Raw genomic sequence first — 25769 nt, 5'->3', positions numbered from 1 at the left:
GAAACTGGTTAATTCCGAAGAAGCCAACTTCCTGAATATGGACACTGGAAATCTGACCTTCCTGCAGAGGACAGTCAGGATGAAGTGCATGGTAGGAAACTGCATCCAAGCACTGACCTCTCTCATCTGCTGCGTTCCAGTGGTTTTTGAGATGTATTTTTGTAGATGGACGCATCCAGCCTGATAGCGACAACTCTGAAATGGAACTTCCAAGGTACAGCAAGCTGAGTGGTGCAGTTGACATGCCAGAAGGATGGGATATCTATCATACAGAGGGACCTGGACCAGCTAGAGAGGTAGGCCTGTGCAAACCTCATGAAGCTCAATAATGACAAGTGCAAGGTCTTGCACATGTGTTGGGACAATTCTGATTATCAATAAAGCTGGGGGATAATGTGATAGAGAGCAGCCCTACAGAAAAAGACTTGAGGGTACAGATGGATGAAAAGCTGGACACGAACCAACAATGTGCATCTGCAGCCCAGAAGGCCAGCTACATCCTGGGCTGCACCAAAAGCAGTATGGCCAGCAGACTGAGAGGTGATTCTCCCCTGCTACCCTGCTCTGGTGAGACCCAACCCAGAGTTCTGTGTATTCCACCTCTAGAGCCCTCAGCACAAGAAGGACATGGACCTGTTGGAGTGTGCCCAGAGGAAGGCATGAAGATGACCAGAGAGCTGGAGCACCTCTCCTATAAAGAGAGGCTGAGAGAGTTAGACTTGTTCAGCTTGGAGAACAGAAGGCTCTGGGGAGACCTTACACCAGCCTTCCAGTACCTGAAGGAGACCTACAAGAAAGCTGGGGTAGGAGAGCTTGTAAGGACATGTAGCAATAGGATGAGGGGCAGTGGTTTTAAGCTAGAGCAGGGTAGGTTTAGATGAGACATTAGGAAGAAGTTCTTCAGTATGAGGGTGCTGAAACACTGGAACAGACTGCCCAGAGAGGTGGTGGAGGCCCCATCCCTGGAGGCATTCAAGGTCAGAGTTGATGAGGCTCTGAGCAACCTGATCTAGTTAAATGTGTCCCTACCTACTGCAGGGGGGGTTGGACTAGATGACCTCTAAAGGTCCCTTCCAACATAACACATTCTATGATTCTATGAAAAACAAGTCAAGAAAAAGCAACACCAAAAATGCAGATATTCCATCCTTATAGAAAGGGCACTGCTTAGTGCAGGAACTTTTCTAAGGGAAGTAGCATGTCCAAGTGGAATGCAAGAATTTCAGCATCAGGATTACAACTGTTCCTTAAAGAAGGGTAAAAAACCATCAACTGATGGTAACAGTTACCCCTAGAAAATCTAGAAGGCAGGTTAAAGAAATCTGCCTGTTATCCAAGCTCGTATTCTTCTTCTTGTTGCAATGTCAGTTTGCTTCTGTAAAGGAAATGAAAGCTGGTAATAGTCAAAGATGATCAGAAGAAAAACTACGCATTCTCAGGAGGTGCAGGGAAGGCAACTGGACAACATCCAGTAAATAAGGCAGAAAAAGTTATCGACAGGCTGCCCAGCACAGAAGAAAGGCTGAAGGAAGAGCCTTTTCTCAGAAAAGGCACCCTGTAGTAATGCCTTTCGGGGATCCAAGGGAACCTCTCAAGTGGCAAGAGATGTAGGGCTGAATGCTCAGGCTGGCTTTCACAGCGTGCCTCCAGCTTCCAAGCCTGATGACAGGAGAAAATATTGTACTGCCCTCGATGGGAAGCCTGGGTCAGTCCTGTCATCCAGTCTGCTGTTCAAGAATTTAAATGATTGAACAGAGCCAGAAGTGCCCTGTTTGCACATGAGAATGGGGATCTACGAGCCACATTCTAATGTGAAGCCTACAAACAGAAAATCTCAGCACTGTGTCAGCTGAAACATCAATTGATGTTGTGGGGTTTTCTCTGGAGAAGGTACACTGACCCAGCTGGACCAACAGCACACCGGGTTACTCTGGCTGTATCAAGACCCCTGAAACAGTCACACCCCTGGTAAAGGATGGAGCTTGCCAAAACCTCATCTCTTACGTGTACGTTCTTTCTTTCAAAAGGTAACCAGTACAATGCACACATGACTACAGGATCCCTTCACAGCCTTTGTATTTCTCTCTGCTCAGCTAAAAACCCTCACTTTCCTCCCAAGGGAAAATTATACCCTATAGCAGCGTGGTAGAAGCAGCCTGATCTGGAACACGCTCCCGTCACTAATGTGACAGTCGGATGGATAAGAACTGTTTCTCAGGATAAAATATCTGGGAAACAGGCTGGTGAACAGTGGGTTATGGCCCTCTGCCAGTTCACATGCGAAGACAGCTTACAGACCTTGGACTTCTGGGAAAGGGAAACAGATGTTTCAATTTGCACAGGCTGTATCGCCCGGTTTTTATATCCACCACAGCTCTTAATGAAACATCCACTATCCAGCGCACGGGCGCAGGGCCCCCAGTGAACACTTATGGCTTGAAACATGAATTTCTATTAATGCATTACTGCCTATGTCTTCTTTCCAGCAAATCAACGTGCAAATGCTTTAAGCTGTAACTGAGTGATACAGAGAAGTGTTTTTCATTACCTGATGAAAACTCCTACACTTAAAATACAGAGACATGTATTCATTCTTAGGCTGTATTGATTCTGATACTTGGAAAAAAATACTTCATATATCTGTTTTGAAAAACATTTTTAGTGATTTTCTAGGCAATCATTAATACTAGCACGAGATTAGTAAGACATTTTAATTAAAACCTAGCAGCTGTTTGAGACCAAATTCCTCACACAATAGATGCTTGCACCTACCGTCAGCATGGTTCCTGAATGAGTGGAAGGAAAGGGGTGGGGGGGTAGTAAGGCAACTGCTTTATGGACCATTTGTAGGCTGTGGATCACAAGCAAAATAAACTTTATCTAGGCAACACAATGAGACTCTGGTATGTTCTCTTTGTTTTTTAAGCACATGATAACAATGAACAATCAGTTAAAAAAAATAATCTAGTCCTGCATCTGCAGCGTTGTCAAATTCAGTAGCAAATGCCTATCATCTCCCTCTCTGTAACAGTCAAGCTGGCTGAAATTTTATGTCCCCCATTTGGGGGAGGATGACAGATTGAAAGCTGGTAGCTCCCTGGATGTTACTGTGGAAGGGAAGTTTTCACCCCAGCAGATTTTTCGCTGCAGAACAGAATTCCTTCTCATCGCAGTGTATCAACATTTCATATCTGAAATGCTTTACATTTCAGTTACACTGCAGTAGGATGATTTCTTATCTAGAATGATTTTTTTATCTAAACCAGCTCAACTTAAAGTTATGAAATTTTAGCTTTCTATTGCTATGGAGATTCTGCTACAAGAAACACATTTTCTAGTTGCATCTACATTGCCCGTTGTGGACTCCTCTATCTTCCAGCGTATCTCTATGGGAAAATTTTAGAAAAATCAAGTTGTCTTTCCCAACAAAGTCTTTCACATACTCTGGACAAGAGAATCTGTGAGCTCTTTGATGTTTCAATTTATTTTGTAGCTCTGAATTATTTAATGATTACAGAGAAAACAGCTTTATTACATGATTTGCTTCAGTGGGGATGGGCACCAAGAAACAAAGTGTGTATCCTAATGCACAAAACATCCCAAGAATGCTCAGTATTGGTAATTAGCGCTTTGATTACAGTATGCATGTTTTTTAGCAAGCATTTAAAAAAATTGGTTGGGTTTTACTTTTTGATGGGCTGCTCATTTTCAGAATTCTAGAGGAAATTCAATCTCAGCATGAAAAATGTGGCTATAAACATGAAGTTCTATGAGTAAATGGCACTGTTCCAAGGTTTCAGTTTTACCAGATTAGTTACCTTCCAAACAAATCAGAACTTCTGTCAATTCAGCAGAGAGAAATAAACACATATAACCAAGAAATAATGTACACAGATATTACAAATAGAGTCAAAATTGGCCAAATGAAACACAAAAGAGGATACAGTCATAGTGGACTGGCACATTCATATTAAGCTGGAGGGAAGAGGAATGAATATTGCTTTATTGAGTTAACCCAACTTGTATATTTAATCAAATACATTCTACAATGGATTTCAAGTGTGACTAATGACTTCAGTAGACTACAGCAAAAACATACCATCACATGCGTATTAATTCACTCTAACCTGTATGTGTAACACACAGCTGTAACTCAACCTAAATGACTATAAAGGGAATATGGCCTCCAGCTACCCAAAGGTGTCTAGAGATAAAATCTGTAACAAACCAGCAGAACCAAAACTGAATCAACAGAAACTTACTTCACAACGTAATTTTTTCTCTTTATATAAGCAAATAACTACTACTGAACCAGCTAGCTCCATGGCACAAATCACTCAAGGCATGCAGGCAAGATTTGGTACAAGAGGGAACCTTTATTTGGATCCCTCCAAGGCCAAAGAAGCAAGTGATCCCACTCCACAAAGGGCAGAGCCAGTAAAACACGGTTTTCTATGTATTCACACCTTGAGACTCAACTCATACATGGATACAGCGGTACTTAATAAAGGCTGCATCTTTCCTAGCAGTGGAGGCATTAATAGGAAATTAGCATCTGAGATTTCTATCCATCTGTCAAAACTGACAGAAAATGACCCATGGGAAAAATAAGAGGAGCGAAAGACAGGCAGACGATGTAATCACTTAAGGCCTTTTCACTTAGGAAATGAGAAAGTCGACTGAAAAGATTATGATTGGAAAGGTATTTTAACCAAAGCTACAAAGACTGCTATGGCATTTTTACTCTGGAATGCACAAACATATTAAAAAAACCCCACCTACTTGCTACAAACCACTTAGAAGGAAACTTAAGTCAACCAAAAAATACCTCTTAGTGACAGCATTCTTAAAATTCAGAAGTGAGAGCGTTAGAAGACATTAGCTTCATAGGTTACTGGAATAGTCATCGGAGCAATACTGAAGTGATTTGGGGGAAATGTTACAATTCCCACAGAATATATACATGAAGAGCTGACAAAAAATTGGCACACTCATTGACTTGGCCAGTCAACAAAGAAACAATATTAATTTCAACAGTCAGAAATAAGAATTTGGAGAAAACTGAAAAAGTAAGCACAGGATAGAACCCCCCTTGAAATAAAAGCTACCCAAAGCCTCTTAAACAGTAATATTAGAACTGTTTTGCAATTATGGAGGCCAATGAAAAGATGTTCTAATGGACACTTTCTGAAAAATAAACAAAGACATTTCCTGAACTTGACTCTCCTGAGTTAACCACAGTATTACAGCCTAGTTTGGGTTGGAAGAGAACTATTGGAAGGGCCCACCTAGCTCCATTCCCCTGCCATGGGCAGGGACACTCTTCACTAGTCCAGGTTGCCCAAAGCCCCATCCAACCTGGCCTTGAACGCTGCCAGGGAGGGGGGAGCCACAGTTTCTCTCGGCAACCTGTGCCAGTGCCTCAGCACCCTCACAGGGAAGAATTTCTTCTTAGTATCTAATCTACACCTACCTTCCTTCAGTTTAAAGCCATGACCCCTTGTCCTATCACTCCATGCTCTTACAAACCAGCCCCTCTCCAGCTTTTTTTGTGGGCCCCTTTACATACTAGAAGGCTGCAGTAAGGTTTCCCCTGAGCCTTCTCTTCGGCAGCCCGAACAAGCTCAGCTTTCTCAACGCATCTGCATGAGGTGCTTCAGCCCTCTGCTCATGGCCCTCCTCTGGTCTTGGTCTATCAGGTTTACATCTATCTTGTACTGGGGACCCTAGAGCTGGACGAGGTACTCCTGGGGGGGTCTCATGAGATCAGAGCAGAGGGGCAGAATCACCGCCCTCAACCTGCTGATCGCCCTTCTGGCACAGCCCAGGGTATCTGGCTTTCTGGGCTGCAAGTGTGCATCACTTGTTCATGCTGAGGTTCTCAGCAACCAGCACTCCCAGGTCCTTCTCCCAAGGGCTGCTCTCCGTTCATTCTTCTGTAATTTCAATTACTTTGTAATTGCAAGTTCTTTTGTTATTTCTGTCATTTTCTTGAATCCTAACCTAAAAGAGAATCCTTTAAGGGTTCATAGCGCTCTCTGGAAGACCTGACACATTTCCATTTCAGTTGGTTAATTTCATTATGTATCATCAAATTTCCTTATTCCTTTCCTGTTTTAAATGCGCATTTCAAAATGCAGAGGAAACAGACAATGAACAAAAAGGAAATAATCCTTTTAAATAATTTCCTTGATTTTTAGCTTCTCCAGCATACCTTCTGATATGCACGTTCTCACCATTCCTTTTTCTTAATTTAAGCATCCTCCATAAATCAACGGACTCACCTTAGCTCTCCCAAGTAAATGGTAAACCCTGTATCAAACCTGAGAATAACATTCAAATTTAGGAATTTGAAGACAACACCCCTGGTTGCAAGAATTGATATAAATAATTAATACACCTAATTCACGACTTCTTAAAATCGTATCAGCATTACATACCTGGGGTGTTGGAATTCCAAGCATAACAATGCCTCACAGATAAAACATTTTTTGGCATGTACACCCTACTGTAACTTATCCAGATCTGTTCCCCCAATCCTATATTTGGTATCAGGCTTTTCAGGAAGATTTAAAATCTTACCAACTATGCACATGGGTATGTATGTCATAAAGCAGCAACTACAAAATTTTACATGCTTCTCTAACAAAAGCATCATTGTAACTGTAACTTTTATATGCTCAAGAAACAGGGAAGTGTTCTGTTTTTCTTCACCAAGGGAAATGACACCAAAGCAAGCACAAGGGTGGCTAGTATTCATAATGAGACTCTTAAATAAAGGAAATTATGTGCACGGTTATTCATACGGCACTTTTCCTCCTTTTGTTTACCATCCTGTAAAGTTCCGTTCATTAAAAAACAGGAAGAGAGGGAAAGGCTGAAGCAGTCAGGACCATCAGCTGCTGTAGCATTGGTTTGACAAAGATTAGAAAACAGTCTCAGGCAAAAAATGTCTAAACACTGCATCTGCTTGAATATACTTGGTAAATTACACAGAGCGTGACAAAGATAATCAAACACTGCAGTTAAATTCTTCACAAAAATCCAGGTTTCACAACCTATGTAGATATTTAAACTTAACAGCTCATAAACAACGCAATCTGCTCTTGTGTGACAAATGAAGACATAAGTTTAAGTAAAATTAAAAGAATGCTCTGTGCATGAAACATGTCAGAGCTGTTACAGTTAATTGAGAGGACAACCAGTTAGAATCATTAAAGTAACCCCCAACTCTCTTGTTGATTTAAATGATCCTTATGTGAAAAGTAAATTACCTCCATTGAGATTCGTCTGTGTATCCGGTTTCTGAGACAAACACCTGTGGGAGACTGAACTTCATCAGATGACGTTCCAGAAGCTTGGTCACTTTCACCATCTGACCCCATTTTCAGATTTTCATGAACAATATCTTAAAAATAATCCAAAGAATTGAAAACAGTTATTCAGTATGCCACCAAACATCTCTCTCGTAGGGACAGAAAACCACCGTAACATTACTGCGCACTGGGGTCATTATGGCAGAGTTCAAGACTCATCACAGCCATGGTAGCCTTGATACACTTCTTATGGCTCAGTAATCACAAAATGAACAGGATTACATTGTAGAACTTCACATAAACTTTATCATTATTCTTCTTATTTCATTTGCAGCAGAATTCAAATTTCCAAAACAAAAGACTGTCCAATCTCAATTTTAATTCCCATAGGCCACCTTCCCCTCACAGCTTCAGTTCTTGAACTCCCTCACTACCTCTTCTCTTTTAGCTGCTCTTGGATATAAAACATTAGGGAGAATATGAGCATTTTCATATCAGACTGCCTGATGGTAGCATGTATCTTCAGAAAGCTTAAAAAAAAATCCTCTGAAGTATAGGTATTGTTTTCAGAAGTTCCAAACGTGGAAAATCCAGATATAGAACCCATTGGTGCGTCTGTGTGAAGGAAGGGGATTTATTCTGATTGTCTGAACAGAGGCCCACAATGGAGTCAGCAGAGGACCTGATATTTAGGAGCAATTAAGCAGAACTTGTGACCTTATGGGGGAATTTAGGTAATGGACTGCCTAGTTCAAATGATGTTGCAGGATCTTCATGTCAACTGACATTGATGCTTTTAACCCAGTCCTGTAGATTCATCCACACACAAGAGTTTATTGTGTGTATATATACACACACACATACAGTACTTAAAAAAAGTTTATGTACATTATGTGTGTGTGTATATATACAACTGATATTTAAAGCACCACAGGATCTTCCATACTTTGTAGGACAAACACTGTAACGAATGAAGAACACGGTGGTGTCATTAATAGCATTAATTAAGAGCCAAATGACTTGCAAAAGGACACAGAATGGGAAAGTGGTCATACAAGCAATTCACTATGAATAAAGAACCTCTGGTATATCTGAAGTCTAAAATCCTATACAGATTAAATACTTATCCACATAAAGGAAGTGCTTCAAAAGACACCAATTTCTTTGCCCTCTCCTGATCCTCAGTATTAAGGATGATCTTGCACAAGGCAAAATAGAACCTGGGAAACAATTACAAATCTCAGAGCTCTGTCCCTAAAAAACTGCTAATATTAGCAAAATACACAGAGCTCAATTCAGCCTTACCACCAACATACCTGGAAATATTCAACGTTAGACCAGCAATATAGCGATTAAAAAACCACAAGAGAAAAATCCAAGTTTTATGACTATCAACAAGCAAGAAAGCTGGATTTTCTAGGAAAAAAAAAGCCTTAAGGCTAATGTTTGGTTATCAGTATGTCTTCTAAAAATGTTTCTCTAGTTTGGCTCACATAGAACCACATAGACTTCAAAGGATCAAATTCTTCCTTCGTACAAAGAACTTCCTTTTACGCAAACCATAATGGATATAAAATGACTAAACTGTAAGGTACTGGCACCACGGATTTTAACTCAAAAGTGCTTTAATTAAACACAAAAACTAAGCACGTATTGCATGATTGCATGCACTAAACAGGTTTTCCTGCAGCAATGTGGATCTAAATTGGATTTTGAGTTAAAATCCACATTGCATCAGATTTTTCCCTGCAAATCATGCTCAGATTTGGACTGAACAAGGGGAAAGAAAAAGCAGCTGCACTCCCTGCATAACGAGAATTGATCTCCTGGTTTCAAACAAGGTAAATACTCATCAGTGCTTCTAAAAGCATAGAGGTTTGAATCAGAGGAAAAGATTTTCAGAAAGTTGTCCCTAAAGAGCAGCCTTAACCTTAAGCTAAGCGGAAAAAATGTGCCTCTCTCTTGCCAAGCCTGTATGAAAGCTCTCTTCCTCTCCTGCAGTGACTTCATAGCTGTCTTTTTATCTCTGACAAACCGTAGGAAATTATTTTTAGCAATATAAAAGCATTATTAAGAACATTATTTGCAGCATTGCCTCTGGTAAACAGCACATTCACCACATCAGTTCTTTATTAAAGATTCTCTTTGTAAATACTTTTCTGAGAGGCCGCGTAATCCATTTTAGCAATTGCAGCTCTCAAGATTCTGTTTGTAAAATTAAACTTAACAGCTACTGACTACTGTTCCCCAATTATTTATCCTCATGTTTGTACAAGCCCATTGACTGGGCCCCAAAGTGTATTTTTTTTTAAGAGACGCTAGCCAAGAGACAGTTGTCTGGGAAATCCTATAAATAAAACTAAAGAAATTAAAGTAGTATTGTATTTTAAGCCATGGAGTAATTATGTAATTTATTTTTAAGAGAGATTGACACTTATTAATTGTGCGATTGATACTGTCGTGCTTTTTTTACCTTGATGTACAATGTTCAGTTCATGAAAGTGCACGCATTATGAAATGATTATTTTAAAAAAAAGGATACTTCCAAATGCAATGTCTAGAACTACAAGAGAACATCCCAGTTGACGAAGAGATTTCCTCTGCTAAGAAGACCATCTATTCAATAATACACAACTAACGTGTATTTCAAGAACTAGTAACACAAACTCTTACATTTACCGAATCACAGAATAACAAGGTTGGAAGAGACCTTTGAAGATCTTCGAGTCCAACCATTCCCATCCTAAGCTAAACCATATCCCTAAGTACCTCATCTATGCTTTTTTTAAACACATCCAGGGAAGGTGACTCAAACCCCTCCCTGGGCAGCCTGACAACTCTTGCAGTAAAAAATTTTTTTCTAATATCCAATCTAAACCTGCCCTGGCACAGCTTCATGCCATTTCCCCTTGTTCTATCTCCTGTCACCTGGCTGAAGAGACCATCACCCACCTCTCTACAACCTCCCTTCAGGTAGTTGTAGGTGGTGATAAGGTCTCCCCTGAGCCTCCTCTTCTCCAGGCTGAACATCTCCAGCTCCCTCAGCCATTTCTCATATGATTTGCCCTCCAGCCCCTTCATCAACCTGGTTGCCCTTCTCTGTACTTGCTCAAGGACCTCAATGTCCTTCTTATGGTGGGAGATTTGGGGCAGATGACGGCACTGCAAACAGATTCTGGTCTTTATAAAGCAGGAATGTGAAGACAAAGTGTGTGTGTACCACTCGAGTCTGAAAATGTAGTATTTCAGACTTAAATCAAGTGATGGTCAGTCCATTCTGAATACTGATGTGATATGATTAATTCTGGTAAGTCTGGATAAGCTACATACTCATAACCAAAAGGTTTTAAGCAGGATACTGGCTGTGACATCCAAAAATGTATCATTAAGCCAGCGCTTAGATTTCTGATGGACTAAATACCCAACTGTTCCCATCTACGAGGGTTTGCAGATGTTTTAATTATATTCTAAATAGGAATACTTTTAAGCTTTTAAAAAAATATCTGGACTGTGTTATCATCTAATATAAAAGTGTCTTATTTTTATTCAATTAAAAAGGCATTAGTAGAGCCTTATGTTCATTATTTGAATAGCATAAGCCCAGGAATAAGGCATTAACTTGGTAATTTTAATCATTTTGCACAGGTGCACAATAACATTTGATTAAGCAATTATGATAATCATGAAAATATTTCCTCAATTTCACTAAGGTTTTCTATAGGCAAACTGACCTGCATGAAGGTTGAATGACTTCTGAATTGCTTTGACTGAATACCCAAGCCCTTCTCTTACACAGATGTTTATTTTAGTGTACTCCACATATCTAATTCAATATCCAGTAAGGCCATCTAACGAAAAGCTGTGTAGGTGATTACAATGTAACAGGGCAGTTATGGAAGTACATTGAAAAGGCAAGGCTGTTCTTGGTTCAGATGTGAGGAATGCACCACAGAAGAGATTTACCCAGGGAACCTACAGCGTAGGAAATGAGAACTCCTCCAAGAGAGCTGAAGTTATATCCCCAACTAGCCAGTAGTGAGTCAGACCAAGTGGTCTTCTCATCTTTCTGCAAACAATTACAAAAAGAGTCACCTGACTTGCCTATCAGATTCCTGCCAAGGTGCACTTTTCCAAACCTTTCTTTTCTGTGAAGCAGCCACGCGTTATGATTAGTTTCACTAACAAGGACTCAAACTGAGGTAGGGCAAAGTGAGAAATTGCCTTTGCTCTTAACAGTACCAAAGGATGAAAGCTGTATGGAAACACCTCTTTCAGTTCCAATGTTTACAACAATGAAACCAAACACCCTGTGTCTCAGCACAACTGGGCAAGGCAGGGATAAACTCTCCCCTGGCTACTACTGTGGTTCCTCAGGAGGGTTAGCTTTGCACATTCCAATCGTCTCTCCAATGTTCCCAGTAATATAAATATGGACCAGAGACCTAAGTTGACTCTGCATTCAGGTCAGGTCCAAAAAAGGGTTTATTAACTCTGGCTCCATCATGGACAGCAGGAGTATAGCACTTCTGGAGGTACAAGGCTTTAGAGCTGTGCAGCCATATGTGAACTAGATCTTCATTTGCATCAGTGGCATGGAAGAGTCACAATTTATTTAAAATTACCATGATAACTGAATATAAAATTAAAAATGGCTACAAAATTTTAAACAAAGGCACACTTTTTAGAGATCTGTTAAGATTTTTGTCTTTACAAATTTGTTTCCAAGTAGAAAATATTTAATATTTTTGGATTTTAAATGTTAACACAACAGCAGGAACTCATGTTCAGCGTTCAGAAGGCAAGTAAGACTCCAAAACCCCATCAGGCTTCTCAACCAATTTTTATATTGATAACCTTATTCAAAAGCAAGCTGCATGAGAAAGCACCTGTGGCCCGTCTCATTTTAGTCTGTTCCTAAACCAAAGAATCATTCTTTAACAGCCATCACCTTGCAGTATTTCAAGCGTATCTCTCCAAGAGCATTTTTCCACTGTTGGAATAGAGGAAAAAGTGGAAAGAGGATGAATAAAGAAAGCAAAGAAAATAATGTCTCATGTAGTGTAGCATGTTTGACTTTAATTTCTGATGTCATTAACCCAAACGAGAAAACCTCAGCACCCTGCTGAGTAATAACTATTCTCATATGGCTGGAACAAAAGGAAGAAAGATGTGAAGGAGAAGCAGAAAGAACATTAGTAATTATGCTCATATGTGCTTGTACTTGGCGTTATCTACAACTAGATAACATGTTCAAGTAGCTTAAATTTTCATCAAATGAGGAGTAAAAAAAAAAAAAGCATCATTAATGGCATCACTGCATCCAAGTAAAAAGAGTTAACATATGCACACATACATTCAGTAAATCTATTCCATGCCACTTCAACGAAATTACAAATTCTACAGGAACCTGGTTAAAACATGTTATTGTAACACTTCCTATAGACAAACATATTAAAACTGTGAGTGCTATTTAAACACTTTATCACTTACAGAAACTGATCACCTGGGAAAAATACAACTAATGGCATTCTTCTGCAATACTTACATATTCGTATTTTTTCAGGTGAAAAATAAAGCTTTGAGAAAACTGGAAAATCATTACAAGAAACAAAAACCACTCATGAAGTTTCCTTTGCAAAGCTGATAAGTTCATAGTAAAATTTTGAACAAGTTATAGAGAAATAATTTATTAATTGTAATAGAGTATTTTAAAAGCAACACACAAGAGTAGAGGTATATCCTCTGCCATTCCAGTACGGTTTATGTACATCTGATTTGACAAATCATCCATAAAACACTAAATACTCGTGATCAGAGATTTAAGTACAGAATTTTTTTTACACTTTGTTTTCCAGTTAGATTCTTGGTAATTTAAGCAAAGTTTGACTAGCCAAAAATAAAAGGAGGGAGGAGGAAGTGCATAGGACTTGAGTGAAATCCGGGAGTGACACAGTAGCAAACTGTGTACAAACAAACTTGCCCTCTTCTGTGACAACCACAGCTCCTAAAGTCCATTCAAGAGGATAGAATTCCTTTTTTTAGTTCAAAGGGTAGTACAAACAGTAAAAGGGCATGGATTTGAACATGATCAGTGATGATATAGCAATGCAGGGTATAAGTGGTTTGACTATTGTCTTGAAGACTCATTGGTTAATACTGAAGGAGATCAGTTTCTCACAGACTTCTAAAGGAGGGCAGAAGATTGAAAAATTCATAAAATCCTAATTAAACTGTGACTTGCTCTCATTTTCTAGTATCAATTAAGCAAGCATAATTTAAAATAACATAAAAGCAGGGTAAAACGTTAATGGTGACTGGAGGCAGCAACATGACAAATTACTTGAAGGAGAAGAAAAATGTTTTCATAACTTATTTGCCCCACAGAACCACAAATACAGCTCGGGACCACAATAAGAAGATAATCATATTTAAGTGGCCTTAATTTATCAGTGAAAAAATGAATTTTTTTTTCTTCTTATAGCAATGAAAAATAAGTAATACACCAGTTCTTTGTAAATTCTGCATATGGGATGACTGTCCTCTGGTTTTATCATATCCATGTACTGTATTTCTGACCAATAATTAACTGAGATGAGCACACACATGTTTCTTGCAAAGCATTAAGAAACAGTATTTTGTAACTTTAACTTTGCAACTTGTCAAAAATTCATGGGTGACCTGTGTGTGTTCTTGTAATTGCTTTCTTCCTGAAAATCTTAGGGAGACATTTAGTACCTTAAAAACAAGGTTCTCCAGTAACTCCAGAGAAAGATTACTGCAATTCTCAGAGATTTATTAAAGCATTAGAATAACCATTTCTCTTACTAAGATTCAATACAGACATTATTCTTCATAGAAAAATGAACTTAAACAAACAATGTAGTAAATTACCTAATCTGCTCCCATTTCTGGGCATTGCCATGAAAGAGCCGAGGCTGCCCCCTATGACGCTATGTGGTCTCCGTAAAGGGGGCTTCTTGAAAGATCCTGTGTATTGGTGAAGAAATGAGTGCATGCTGTGAGACGTTGGAGGCCTGCCATTCTTCACAATGGGCTCTACAATTCACAAGGATCAAAATATTCATTCCCACAAGCAAGTAGGAGTGTCAGGAACATGCCAGAAGAGAAAAAAAAAAAAAAAAGAAAAAAAAAGGAAAAAAATAGTTACTAAACAGGAAATTAACACTCTGGTAAGACCAGTAGACCAACATACTACTGCTATTTCTCTATTTACAAATTAATACAAAACATGGCATTAAGTATTACTCAAATTTCCTTTTGTGAAATTCTATCACTCTACGACTGGATCAGTAAATTACCTGAATACACAGTCTAAAAACGTGAATAAAACCCAGAATGTAGCTTTTAATATAATTCTTTAATATTAACCATTTATATTATTGCATAATGTTTCATCTTTAAATAGACCAGCTGTTGTATCAACTCACATGATAAGCAAGTTCAACCACAAGCCTTTGGAAGTGCTTTCTCTCAAAATCTGAGGGTCTCTAGTAGCAATGTCTCACTGCTGAAAGTCTTTACAAGAAAACGTACCCGTCTATACCCACCAGAGTTGTCATGCCATAATTAAGGTTATTAACCTAAAGGATATCAGAATGATTAAGTTTTCAGTAAGTTACTTTGGCTTTGTATTAGATTGTGTCTCAGTTCACTGTTCTTAGACTTAACACCAGGATCAACCATAAGATTAAAAAAATATAGTGTTGATAAATTTTAAAATCTTATGTACAAATACACACAGAAATTGAGTGCCAATGTTCTCTCACCAGCTTGCCTCTGCATATGTGGACTGGTGCTCAAGGACTGCCATAGCACTAGCAGTCTTATTCTAAAAACACCAAAGAATTTTTTTTACCCCAACAAGAAGCAGAACAGGTGTCAGTTTGTACTGTCACAAAACTGGATTTATCAGAACCACTGATGCAGTCGTTCATATAAGAAATTAAAGAAGAAATACCCAGAGGTCATAGTCACCCAGCAGCTACATCATACAAGCACTGTCCCCGTACTAGGAAAGAGACCAGAAGACAAACCCAGAGATATGTTTCCATCATTTGACCCTTAGTACCCATGACAGGTATGTGCTGCTTGCTATTATTTGGAAGAGAGAAAAGGCAGCAGCCACGCACTGAAGGATGGCAGTGCTGCTGAATGGAGTGGCACCTTCCGAGGTGTTTCTGGAGCCACAGCTCCCAGGGCACAAGGCTGTTGGGATCTGCTCAGAGCTTCGCTTGCACCTCCTGGGACAGGGAGCAGTCTGGGATGCTATTTCATCACCCTGACTTACGTTCTCACATGCAGGGACCTGAAGTCTTGCTTTCCATTCCAAAATAAGATAAGAATAGTACAGCAGCTAGGAGAACTTATTTTACAGAAAGTAGAATTTCAGTGGTGAAGGAAAATAACAGTGACAAACACCTATCAACCTACGGAAAACAGGATCCTGAAGGGAATTCCCTCAATCCCCACACATCCAAAAAACTTTTGAATAAATTATTACGATTGGTCTGAAGCAAAGAGACAGACGAACACAGATGGAACTATCTAAGGATGGGCCAGTGACTTAAAAAAAACCCCAAAACAAAACAAGGAGTTTTTGCATATAAACATGGGTAATACAGAAAGACAAAAAGTCACTTTAACTCAGCTCCTGCAGGAAAAAGAAAAGCCAAAGAAAGTGCTTCAGGCAGAGAACAGAACGTGAAAGGACAACACAGCACTGCTATGAACCTGCCCGCATTCAATTAGCATCCTTCATAAGCACAGCTTCAAATGAGTGAACACAAGGAAAAACACACCACCTATTCCTGAAGTACAATCTGCACATTCACCTTCAAAACTCTGCACATCTCTGTTCCAAACCCTTAGTTGTGTTTCTAATACATTGCATCACCCCTTTTGATTTAAAGAGTGCGATCAGCTTCCTTGCTGCATGGTTCCAACAACAGATTTACCCTAGGGCAGCAGGCAGCAAAATCTATTACTACTACTTTCACAATCACATCCAGCACAACTACTGCTTTTTGCTTTTTAAGTATGTGAATTTGCTTACTGCTTTCCAGCTTTCTTACTGGGTTTGACTTGAATTTCACCTGGTTTCCAAACTAAAAATGTCATGCTGTGTTTAAACCCAGTGCTGAGCAAATGAATGGTGACACTGAAAACCTGAATACCTGATGAGTACATGGTTTGTTCCATTGAGAGTCATGACCTGTTACAGGTATAATATTTGGTGGGTTTTAGTGGCTAGTTTGCAGAATTTTTATGTTATCGCTTCAATTGTATTCCTTAACCAAGCAGTGCATAATATATACTAATATGCAAATCTATGTAATTTTAATTGTTTCCAAAACAATTTTTTAATGAAAAAAGCTAATTTGAAGAGATGTATTTTCTGGGAAACAAAACTCTCCTCCCCTTGACCACGTCCTGCTACACCAAGCAAAGTAAAAGTCCCTCAGTTTTCTGTTTTGTTTTAAAGCCCTAATAAACATAGGAAGAAAGCCCTCAGATATTTTTTTTTCTGTTGGCATGGATATGTATGTCTAAGTATCAGATATTTTTTAGCTTTGCCACTAACATCAGTAGCGTTACAGTTTGGAGGGTAACTTAAACCCCAAGAAAGGTCTGAGACAAGACTGCTGCTTGGTAACAGAAAACTTATCTCCCATGGTAAGATTACTGTCTCACAAACAAAAATGCAAATTCTACATCAAAGTTAACATGACTTTTCTCACCCTAGTGAGAAACTGAAGATGCTAGGATACATCTCAACAGAGGTCAGGAAGCACCAAAGGCAGCAGAGGAAAGGGTCAGGGCCATACAGCTGGAAGCAAAACTGCTTGTGTGGCAGCACCTGTCTCAGCCATCCTGACCACCCAGACCCACCTCTACACAGTCACAGTCACTGAGGATTCCAGCACCACTAATCACACTGGAGCGTACACCCACGTGTGGAATACAGCTGCGCTGGTAGAGCACAGAGTCGGTAGTTTCCTTTGTATGTTACGGCTTTTGTCTACTCATGTTAAAATCCATCTGTCTCAGTGGACTGTGCAGCACCTAAAAAAGGTCAGAGTTTACAAATACACCCAACTACTTAGTAGAGCTTGAGTTTTATGTTCCTTACTGACGTAACAGTGGGATGAAGGGAGAGGGCTGTTAAAAAAACTCCTTTTCCTCAGGGCACTGGTGAGGAAAATGAATGTGCACGTATTTGACAGTTTAAAACAAAATTCCTAAAATATCTGAAGAATAAGATCCAATTATATAGAAATAACTTTTACCATCGTAGGAAACTATTACCTTCCCATACTGTCGTAAGCACAGTTCTAAATTATGGAGTCCATTATAAAATTTAGCAACAATAATTTAGGTCAGGTAGTAGGGCAGGCATAACTACTGACAGACAACGAAATGAAGGTTACAAAAACTCTCAGATTACTAGTATACTTCTGGCTAAGAGAAGTATTAATAGCACTTGCTTACAAATATTTTTAAAAATCCTTGTACACATTCATTTAGAAGAAGGGATGACCTTTGATGATGGTATAACATATAGACTTCTGGTCTGGGAAAGTAATTATGTTACACAGAGTCAAGTTTGCATTGCCAAATGACAGAAACTTTTAAAGAAACATTCACATGAACTCTGCATTTTGCACTCCTTCCTCCCTGCAAATGTGACAGTAACAGCTAACAGCTGAAACAAATACTGAAAATGATCAAGCAAACTCTTACTGGAAATTAACTTACGAGACTTGTTTCATTATTATTTTTGTGTGTTTGTGAGATAGAAGATTTAAAGAAAGTGCTTTGGAAAAAAAAAATATTTAACTCCTTTGTCTGAAGATCTCCAAGTGCTTTTTCCAAAGTTACAATTTCATTTATTTCACTTGAGGAATTTCTTTTTTTTTTTTTGAGGACTATTATTATGTTGAATCATTACATTTACAGGGTAACACTGCCTTTTTAAAGGTGTGAATTCAGTGCAGCAGCCTTGGATCTTGAATAAGAGGAGTCAAAACTGTAAAAGTTAAATGCCCTTATTACATACATCTATAAATTGCTTCTTATAATTTTATCTTTGCAATTATAGGTTTGGTTTGCCTTTACAAAAATGTTTCCCTATAAAAAACTTCCAAACATTCCTTGTGTTTGTGTCACTGTACTTGGTAAATATCTCAGTAACCACTAAAAGGCTTAGCTGACAACTGAGCGGTTTCCGGTAGCACAGTAGGTACCTTCATGGTGCTATTGGTTTAATATTCAGGTGCAGAGAAAATGAATGATAGAAATTGAGGGGAGTAGAAAAACACCAGAAAATCACGATGTCAATATGCAGGCGTATGGATCTCCTGCACTTCAGATTACTGCTGCAAGCTGTTGTCGTCTTCCTTGCTCAAACAGGTTGAAACTGCTGAAGTATGATACAACCCTCACTTGTAGGAGGGCTGAAGAGGGCACCTAGGAATCAATTGCCTCCACCACTGCCTCCCTCCAGCACAACAGTGAGGGTCACCGAAAAAGAAAGCATGGGAGGCTGCACATGGAAGCGATTCCTCGCAGCCTGTGGAAACCCCACTCCACAGGATGTTATGACTACCAGAAGTTTGGAAGTCTCAAGGAGAGACTGAAGAAGAAATCTGCTCGGAGTTACTAAATGCATGGAGACCTGCCTAGTTCAGGAAGTCTCTCAACTAGAAACCAGTACAGTACTCTGGGGAAATGCTGTTATATTTTGGGCTCTAATCTTAGACTTGCCCTTAAATGTCATCCTTAGAGTCTGGAGAACAGCCAGGCAGATCTCCAGCCGCCCCTACGGCGCAAGGCTTCTGCAGCACCTGAGCAACTCGTGCATGTTGGCTCACGCTGGCACAACCATTCCAGCAAGGGCCTTGTGAATGATTTATCTCACTCTGCTCTATAATCTGTAACTCCAAGCTGATAAAACTTCTAAATATGGAAAGGGAGCCGAGAGAGAGGTTGCTCCATGGCTCCTTTTTAATTGGATTTGGTCAGTTGTTATATTATCTTCCTCTTTTGGCTACAAAACACTTCATCTTTCACTCACCTTTCAAGGAATCTCAGCTCAACTCTTAAACTTCTAATGGAACTACTATGCTATCATGCAAATCTAGTCTTTAAATGTGAAGAAAAAAAAGTTAAGAGAAACATTCTAAATGAGAGTATTTAGAAATATTTTCCTGGCATACAGGATGAACATGTGGCTTTCTTTTCAATGGCCCTGAGCATTTCTTGAAATCTGAATGTATCCTGACTTTTGTTGTGCATACACATACACAAACACACACACAAATACACAGATACAGAAACACACATACACAGACACACTCTTTTCTTTCAATGCCACAGCCATTTTACCTTGCTAAGCGTGCATCTTCAGCAAGGTTTAAAATTGGGCAACACATAGTGACTGCACTGTTGCCTTACTTGATTTTCAAGTTTGGCAAATGCTGAGCTGCTGGTTTATTTCGTTTGGATCATTTTCTTGTATTTCTTGCATCCTATCATTCAAACTTCCGTTATTATTGGCATAATGCAAAATAATTACAACAGCACCATTCAAAGAAAATACTGTTTAAAATATAACCAGCTGTGCTTACTGATGTTGCAAGAGTTGCTAGACCACACTGCCAGTCCCATTTTAGACTACACACCTATATTTTAAGGGCTTAACGCAGTACCCAGAAAGGTGCCACTGCTTTGCTAAATTTGACATAATGCTGACACCAATTCTAATAAACATAGAAGAACTGAGTGTAACTCAAATGAGCTGCTGAAATCTTTCAGTTGTGAAGGGATGGAAATTTATGTTTGAATTTAAGTGGAACTGATTTTTTATCTCATAATTATGCGAGCTGCCAGAGTCAAGTAGAACAACAGTGTACATAACCAAGAAGCTTGTCCAAGGAATTAGTTAAAACCAACTACTTTATGAGATTATAAAGATGTCTCCTCTTTTGCCCTTTCCTGCAATTTAAATAAACCACAATCCCTGACCTGAAATTACTCCCCAGTTAAGCAATTTTTCAATAAATCCCCAACGTTTCTTTTTCTTGTCCATCTACGTGAACAAAGAGCCACACTACCACTTTCTTTCCTGTGCTGGATTTACTTAACTGGATTTACTTAATCTGAGTTCCAGAAAGGCTGCTGAATTGCCTGGCATTTCTATGCAAAGCCTCAGACACTGACATACTGTCACACGTCAGTCAGCTGCTGGATTAAAGAAAGAAAGTGTTTTCATTAGGAATGTAAATGCATTTTAAAACACATTTTATGAATATCTAATACCACATATTCAACTACCTCTTTTTCTTTTTTTATGTCCCTCGAGTATCTCTATTATGTGACAAAAAGGCCAAGCTGGCTTTCAGATTTCGCTGTCTAGATTTTGGAATGGTATTTTCTTCAGGTAGTTTTAATAAAGAATCAAAATCACCTGTCATACATGGTGACATTTTCCCTTAAATCAAGCACCTCTGATAGAACTGAGGAAGTCAGCAAGAAAATGTATTATTCAGTAACCACTATCCATTCTGGACATGGAAAGCATACAAATACATAAATAAGTAGTTAAATTTCATACAAATGAAGTACATGAGAGGAGGGCTTTTTCTCATCAAAGACAGATTACACAGACCTAGCATTTTTGATTTCTGATTTGAGTATATAATGGGAACTGAACCCAGGCATGCTCCATTTTCTAAGTAATGATGAACTTCTGTGTGACACCAATTTGCCTGCCACAATTCACTGCTGGTACCAAAAAGGTGGCTTAAGGTCCTTCCCCAGCAAAAAAGATGTGCAGTTTTGATTTAGGTTTCTGAACTAGAACACGACAGGGCATGCAGCATGTGGGTGCTGACAGAAGGGTGGAGGCAGAACCACACTCACCCCTTCTAGCTGCAGCTTGACTTTAGACCAGCTCAACTACTAAAATCTCATTGAACACCCTGAAAATCAGCTACCAGTTTTTATAGAACAGTTTCTTTACCACCCATCTTGACCTCACCCTTGCTCCAGAAAACTTCCATGTTTTTTTCTTTTCCATTTTAACAGAGAATGGGGCATTGTCAAATCTACACACGAAAATACATCTTCATTCTCTCATGAAGCTTGTGATCCACCACAATAACCTTTTAAAATGATTTATATCCGTTGTCTCAAATGCTCCTGTCGTATAGATTACTCATATTTTGGCATCATCTACTACACATTCATTTAACTAATCTGAATGCATGCTCCATTAGTGATTACTCAATTTTTTTACATGTCTGTTAGCAATACAGAGTGATTTATTTTTTTGGACTTGCAATACAAAATATTTTGAACAAACTGCTTTTCTGAAGATGCAGATGCCAAGCAGCCCTTTCTTTCTTCAGAAACCCTAGAATGGAACCACGTGAATTTCAGATGTCTCGGAGCCAGCATGCTGCACCGTACAGTATTTAATTATACTGCTGCAAGGCTGTCAGACCCACTCTAGCAAAATTAGCTGATTGCAGGTGATGGCTGGCACAGAATAAATACTTAACCCAAAGCAGCTATATATTTGCTATATCTGCACTCTCTGGGAGATACATGAGGAGCACTGTGTAAAATACTGTACTTTTTATACATGATTTTATGAGGTTGTTTCCTTGGAGTCCATAGTGTGATATCCAGGAACACTAAAACTAGAGCAACCACTGAATATAACATAAACCCATATTTATTCAAGTGATACCTTCAAACTATTAACTAGACCAAAACTAAAAACTCTGCAGAACCTCAAGGGATTCCTCCCCAAATTAATCCATTTGAGTCACATCCACAGCCAATGTTCTTCACTTGGAAGACACAGGACAAGAAATACTGGTAGCATGTTTGAAGAAGTGTGCCAAGAGAAACCTAAAAACACTCAGTTCCTCCCAGAAACTAAGCATCACAATGATTAAAAAGGCTATGCAATGACCTGTAAACTTTTTTTTTTTTTTTAAATTTGGGATGGAAAGGACAGAAACTTTCCCAAGGAGTCTGTTTAAACTACAAAACCAATAGATAATACACAAGACAAAAAAATAAGATCAAGACATCTGAAAAACACTACAAAAAGCCTTTCAAAGTTGACTTCACATACAGTAAGTTTTTGCCTTCAGTTTAGGTACCAAGACAAAGATGATCACAATCAAATGAAAAATATGCAAAGCTGAAAACCTGCCCTTGAGATTTATGTATTTCCTACTGTTTAAAAGAAGGCATCTACACCTTAAATCCATGTGAGTCAGCATCACAGCCAAGATTCAAGCCTCCCTGGCCTCGGTCCTTACCTCCCCACACACAGCTACCCTGTAGCTCCCAAGGCAAACATCTGGGAGGTCACACTGCCAACGAAATCAGGAAACGGAGGATCTGGCTCCTTTCTGCCCTACTTTCAGAAGTAATGGTGCTGGCCAGGTACCTTCATTTTACTCCAATGTACTCAGCAAGTCCATCTGAACGCTATTTGAGAACAAATCTCTACATATCCATCAGTGAGCCTACGCTAGCAGAAATTTGGTCCACTTCTGCATCTAAGCAGCACATTTTCCTGCCAATTCTGCATTCTGCTTGTGAAGGTAAATGCTTATGAGAGGACAACCATCCCCCCCACCCCATGACTACAGGTCTCTGCAGCACGCTTTCAGGCACTGAATTTTCATGCTCATTTGACTTTATAAGCACTTCCACACATGAATAGAGCCTCCAGGTTTTGTGGGAAGAAGCAAATTAAAACAGAAGGGAAGAAAGAACACTATGTTGTGCAGTGTACGTGGGATGGAGAAACCATACTGAACAGTAATAAGAGAAATTGATGTATGCCACAGCACAGAAGGGTACGTACAGACTATAATAAAAACATCATCAGGACGGTCTAAAGGACAGTACATGGTTCAGTATTTAGCTGTGACAACTGCCAGTTATCTGCAGCAATCTGTAGCTCTAGAATGACCTCTAGTACTTCTGGGGATTTTTTTCTTCCCCTCTCCCCCCAGTATTTTTTATTTTGATACTTTCCTCCAGTATCAACAGAGAAACTGTATTGTTTTATTACCAGTAAGTATTTCTGTGCTCATATTTTCAATTCAAGAACGCTGGCTTGAAAATATGGTGCAACACACTGTTTTCCTTCCATACTGAAGGAATTGCACATAGCAGATGGAATGGGAGTTTCTCAGCTGTACTGAAGATGATATGAAATGACTACAACTACAAAGACATTTGGATGTTCTGAGACAGTACCGCAATGTGTCAAATTTTTATAAACAGTCATTCCTCTTATCAGAGTCGTAACTAGTGATTAAGGCCTTAAACCTAAGAAACACTTACGCACTTTACTGTAGCTGATCCTTCCATTATTACTCACACCTGTAAAATTACAAAAAAATTATGCAAGTGTTTGTGAGACGGGATCCTATGGTCACATCACTGAGCGAAAACAGACCAAACGGAGGCAAATGCTATGCTAGAAATTAATCAAGCCATTGCTACCAGAATTTCACTTGACTGGATTAGTATGCATCTGTGTATATATCTAAATATAAAAATAAAACCTGGCAATATAGAATGGCTTTCCAAGATACATGCAAGAGCTGTGGATGTATTTTTGAACGTATCTCTTAATTCTTCAAAGCATGCTTGGAGCTTGCGATAATCTATTTTATAACATTAGACAATACGGCCCCATTTTCCGCCTTCATTAGCGAGCATATTCATATGTATTTAAAGTATTTGCATAAATTTTACAGTTAATTGGGCTTTAAATATGCATGATTTGGATGTTACTTCTAGCCAAATTTCATTAGTATGTCACTGGCAAGGAAAAAATTTCAGGAGCAAATTTAGTTGTCAACTGCTACAAATTACCATTTAGTATTTTCAATATTAAGCTGAATACGCATATTAAGGTAGAACTTAGAAGAGCAAGCCGGCACCTTGTTAGTGTGCTTGAATCAAGGCAGAATGAAAAATAAACAACAAATGCCCAACTAATTGGCTTTATATGTTGCAACGGAGACCATGAAAAGCTGCCACAGCCAGATAAAGAAATAGCCCAAAGTATACTTCATACAGTCCACAGTTCATAAGGCTTCAGATAGGTATTAGGCATTTCACTGGTCCCTCTATTTTTATGGTTTATGCATCTGATTTTGTGGTGCTTCCTCACCCAGAAGCCAATTATGATGAACACAATTTGTAAGGCAGATTTAATTATATATAGGTTTCTGCTCACTAAATAATTTGACCGTGTTCCAAAAAACAACCCCAAAACCAAAAGCAGAACTGTTGGTTATTCTCCATTCAGTGCAACAGCTCTGTGCCACTGCACTGAACAATATGGGTTGATCCCTGCTAATCCCATTTTGCTGCCGATGGATGAGTGCTGCATACTGAGATTGTACTGACATCACGCGATGAAGGAGGCCGTGTATGAGATGACACTGCACACAAAAGGCTGGCTGATTCAGTGGTATCGATGCGCTGCGAAGAAATCAAAAGTCGCCTGTCTATTTCTGTGTCTGTGAGCTGCAGATGGGACAATTCCTTCTGCGTTAGGAGTACTGCTCTTTAAAAGTAAATCTTCAAACAACCCACTCAAAAGCTGGAGCTAATGACAAGGTGGGTCTCTGGATCGGAGCAGCAGCAGTTTTGAAATCAGAGGTGATTGTTCTGGGAGAGGAAATGTGTGCCAGAGGGATGAACAAGCCAGGTTATTGCAAAAGGGTGACCCTGAGGAAAGGTCCCTGATACTGTGTGCATGAGTCACATCTGGAATTGCAGTGCTGAGCTGGAACTTAATAATAAAGATTTTACAGGACAGGTATGTGAACAATCAGAGAGACGTGAGTGTGGACCCCAGGTCAGCACACGTGGTTTTCTGTGGATGTAGCCTCTACAGCCTCTGAGGTCCAGTAAAACAGCTGTTTGCCAGGAAGGGAAAAAGCTAGCTTGTATAAAATTACATCCTTCAGTGAACACAGCCATCAGAATGGAATGACAGGAGACGAGATGGGTGATTTGCTAGGAAGAATAAAAAATAAAACCAAAATTGGACAACAGTGGGGAAAAAAAAATGCTGTAAAGGCCTTCAGCATTCGGGGGTCTATCCTGGCCTTCTGGCATGAGAACAGTTGCAACGCCCTTCAAATCTCATTTCTCAAGGTCATGATGTAATAGCGGTTGAAAATGAACCACATATGAAGAACCACTTTCTGAAGACTGTTTGTATCCCTGACTTTGATTCTCTGTAGATCAAGATATTGGCTTGCCTTTGATTTACTAAGCTGTGCTTTTTAAGTTTCTTTAAGAACAGATCCAAAGCCCGCGAACTGGGCGCATTTGTGTTTCTCTGTTCCATGGGGTAAAGGAGCTGTTTAAGCTTCTTAA

At 39.3% G+C, this 25769-nt stretch overlaps 1 protein-coding gene across 1 annotated transcript in view; it reads right to left on the bottom strand.

The window, feature by feature from the left end:
- The window catches only part of CDK17 (cyclin dependent kinase 17), a 96383-nt gene that overhangs the window by 30853 nt on the left and 39761 nt on the right, over nucleotides 1-25769 (bottom strand). The window contains exons 3-5 of the mRNA XM_084276477.1: nucleotides 23712-23750; nucleotides 14208-14372; nucleotides 7275-7408 (exon numbers count right to left, since the gene is read on the bottom strand). Of these exons, the coding sequence (XP_084132603.1) occupies nucleotides 7275-7408; nucleotides 14208-14372; nucleotides 23712-23750 (338 nt within the window). The remainder of the gene's footprint in view (nucleotides 1-7274; nucleotides 7409-14207; nucleotides 14373-23711; nucleotides 23751-25769) is intronic.

This window comes from Gallinula chloropus (genome assembly GCF_964237585.1).
Source record: "Gallinula chloropus genome assembly, chromosome: 1".
NCBI lineage: Eukaryota > Metazoa > Chordata > Aves > Gruiformes > Rallidae > Gallinula > Gallinula chloropus.
Note: the sequence above shows the minus strand (reverse complement) of the source record. Positions and strands in the feature narration are given on the sequence as shown.